Source organism: Otolemur garnettii, unplaced genomic scaffold (genome assembly GCF_000181295.1).
Source record: "Otolemur garnettii isolate 467f Iridium unplaced genomic scaffold, OtoGar3 scaffold00050, whole genome shotgun sequence".
Taxonomy (NCBI): Eukaryota; Metazoa; Chordata; class Mammalia; order Primates; family Galagidae; genus Otolemur; species Otolemur garnettii.
In genome coordinates this window covers 6674037-6676485 of record NW_003852445.1, presented here as the reverse complement: position 1 = coordinate 6676485, position 2449 = coordinate 6674037, and the positions used below count along the sequence as shown (strand labels likewise).

At 41.6% G+C, this 2449-nt stretch overlaps 1 protein-coding gene across 2 annotated transcripts in view; it reads right to left on the bottom strand.

Moving 5' to 3' along the window:
* Nucleotides 1–2449, bottom strand: part of EIF2AK4 (eukaryotic translation initiation factor 2 alpha kinase 4) — a 110991-nt gene that overhangs the window by 26054 nt on the left and 82488 nt on the right. For both annotated transcript variants that reach the window (XM_023514282.1, XM_023514283.1), the window contains exons 25-26: nt 1360–1528; nt 64–180 (exon numbers count right to left, since the gene is read on the bottom strand). In XM_023514282.1, the coding sequence (XP_023370050.1) occupies nt 64–180; nt 1360–1528 (286 nt within the window). The remainder of the gene's footprint in view (nt 1–63; nt 181–1359; nt 1529–2449) is intronic.

Below are 2449 nucleotides of genomic sequence, written 5' to 3'. Positions count from 1 at the left end.
TAAGATAATAATCCTGAACTATTATTATTTTTCAATATCAACTCACAGTAATTAAATGCTTACCACAGCATCATACAAAATAACATAGACTTGACTGAGTTTATCTTCTGGGATCCCACAGTGTAAGAGGATTGCTTTCAATAACATAGCATGGTTCAAGTAAATACTGTAATTTCTTTCCTAAGATACAAAGAAAAAGTATTATTTTCATTATAAAAGTAATTATAGGTACACGAACAAATCTGGAATCTTACTATCACTTTATCCTAACACAATGGAAGAAAGGTATTGAATTTTAGCATATGGGCTCCTAGTTTATTTTTTTTTATATGCGTTCTTTTTATACTGTTGTCATCAGAGAGTAAAATCTAATTTAACACTATATTACATGCATTAAAAATATGCTGACTTGTCTTCCATCATTTGCCTTAGTGAGCTCACACAGCTTTCAAGGAGGAAGGATCTGGTTCAACAGTAACTGCCTGACATATAGACATGAGCTGGCGTATTGTTACTTTGGCTCACACGTGTTAATGAACAAGCATTCACAGAGCGGTAGGCTGTGTGGCTCATCTGGGGGCACTGGGGTATTTAGAAAAGTGGACCATGGTTTTGCTCTGAAAGAACACACCCTCTTGGACAACACAGCTAACACAACTCAAGGTAGTTTGTGGATGTCTTATGTCAAAGCTGTGAGAGTTAAGAAGAAAAGGTGGCCAAACAATCAATGACGGAGCAGACCAGCTTCCTGGGGAGAAAGGGCCCAAACCATGGCTTGTCAAAGACATGACTCTCTCGACAAGGGACCACTTGACTGATGATGGCATTAAGGACAGGGCATGTGTGTGGGATGGGAGGCCTCAGGTGAGCTGGTAGCAGTTCCCAGTGGGGGCAACGTGCACAGAAAGAAGGGATGCTGGGGCATTAAGAGATCAGATGTTGGAGGGAGCCACCGACAGACATGTTAAAAGCATCCTTGGAATCTTAGTCTGATTTCTTGCATTTTGAATAATGGTCAGAGAAACAAGCACAATCCTTTAAAACAAAGCCAGTTCCTATCAAGGTAGAAGAGCCTGAGATCAACCTTGAAAGCAACATTGTCCAACTCTTTTCAGTTATGTGAGTAAAGATACTTCACTGCCAGCTCAGATGGAGAAGCGGGTCTGTGCCTGCGGCTTTCTCCACATGTGGTGAAGGCGTCTAGCCTTGTTACCCACATGTTAATATGTGGACAAGAAACCTGGAGTGTTGGGCAGTGCCTGTGGCTCAAGGAGTAGAGTGCTGGCCCCATATGCCAGAGGTGGCGGGTTCAAACCCAGCCCTGGCCAAAAACTGCAAAAAAAAAAAAAAGAAAGAAACCTGGAGTGCTGGGAACTCTTGGATGATTTCGTAGATAGTGTAGATGATTTCAGCAGTGGGCAGAGAGCTGTTGGTGGTAGAAGTGACAATATCAAATGCACATTCCAGAAGTTCTTTGGGATGAAATCGATCCAACTTGCGAGGTCTGAATACACGTTCTATGCAGTATCTGGAGAGAGAAACCCCGACATCTAAGGTCATTGCTTATTGGAAATGAATATGTATGAGGAATTATTGAACAAGATAAAAGAAACAAACACACAACAAATTAATCAGTGGTATGATCAAGAAGGCACAGATTTTCCCTGGAAAAGTCTCGCCTTGTGATGTAGATTCCAATTCCCAGTTTTGCCACTATTAAACTATGGGGCAATTGTTTTTTAATGCCTGAAACAGAGACAAAACTACATACAAAAGCAATTTTACCTTACGTGCTTGGTTTCTGCACAGCGATACCCACACCTTAGGACTATGACTATTAATTGTTCACTTGTAGCTAGAATAAAAGTACATAAAGAACTTGAACTGCATTTAAAGAAGGGCACTTTAAAGTAGGCTGCCTCATTGACAACATACTGCTCTAATTTATGAAGAGCTCAGTGCCGGACCCCTGTGGTATTTGAATGTACAGAAAACCCTTTTCCAGTGCTAAGTGCCTGGAGGTCCTGCTGGGTTCACTCTACCTCTCCACAAGCAGTTTTTGTTCAGTTACCCACGTAGGCAGTTTTCACACAGAGACCACTGGCCATTTGTCCCTCCAATTAAATTTTAAAAGGGGCCATCTGTGATCAACAACAGCCAGATGTTTCTATCAAGCAACCATTTGTGAAAATCATGAGTTACGCTGCTTAGAGATAGCAGGCAGGAACATGAGGGTACCTGCCTGCTCCATTCCTTCTAACAGCCCTGGCTGCCTTACAGACAGGGTACTGTGGCTGCCTTTCTGACCATATGCTAAGCTCGATACTCTGGATCCAAAATTCTTTCCTGTGTAAAGATACCAGAAGACATACCATTCCTCCTCGGTTTCTTTCTCACGTCTACCAAATAATACCCCACTCATTTCTTACCGTTTTTTTTTTTTTTTTTT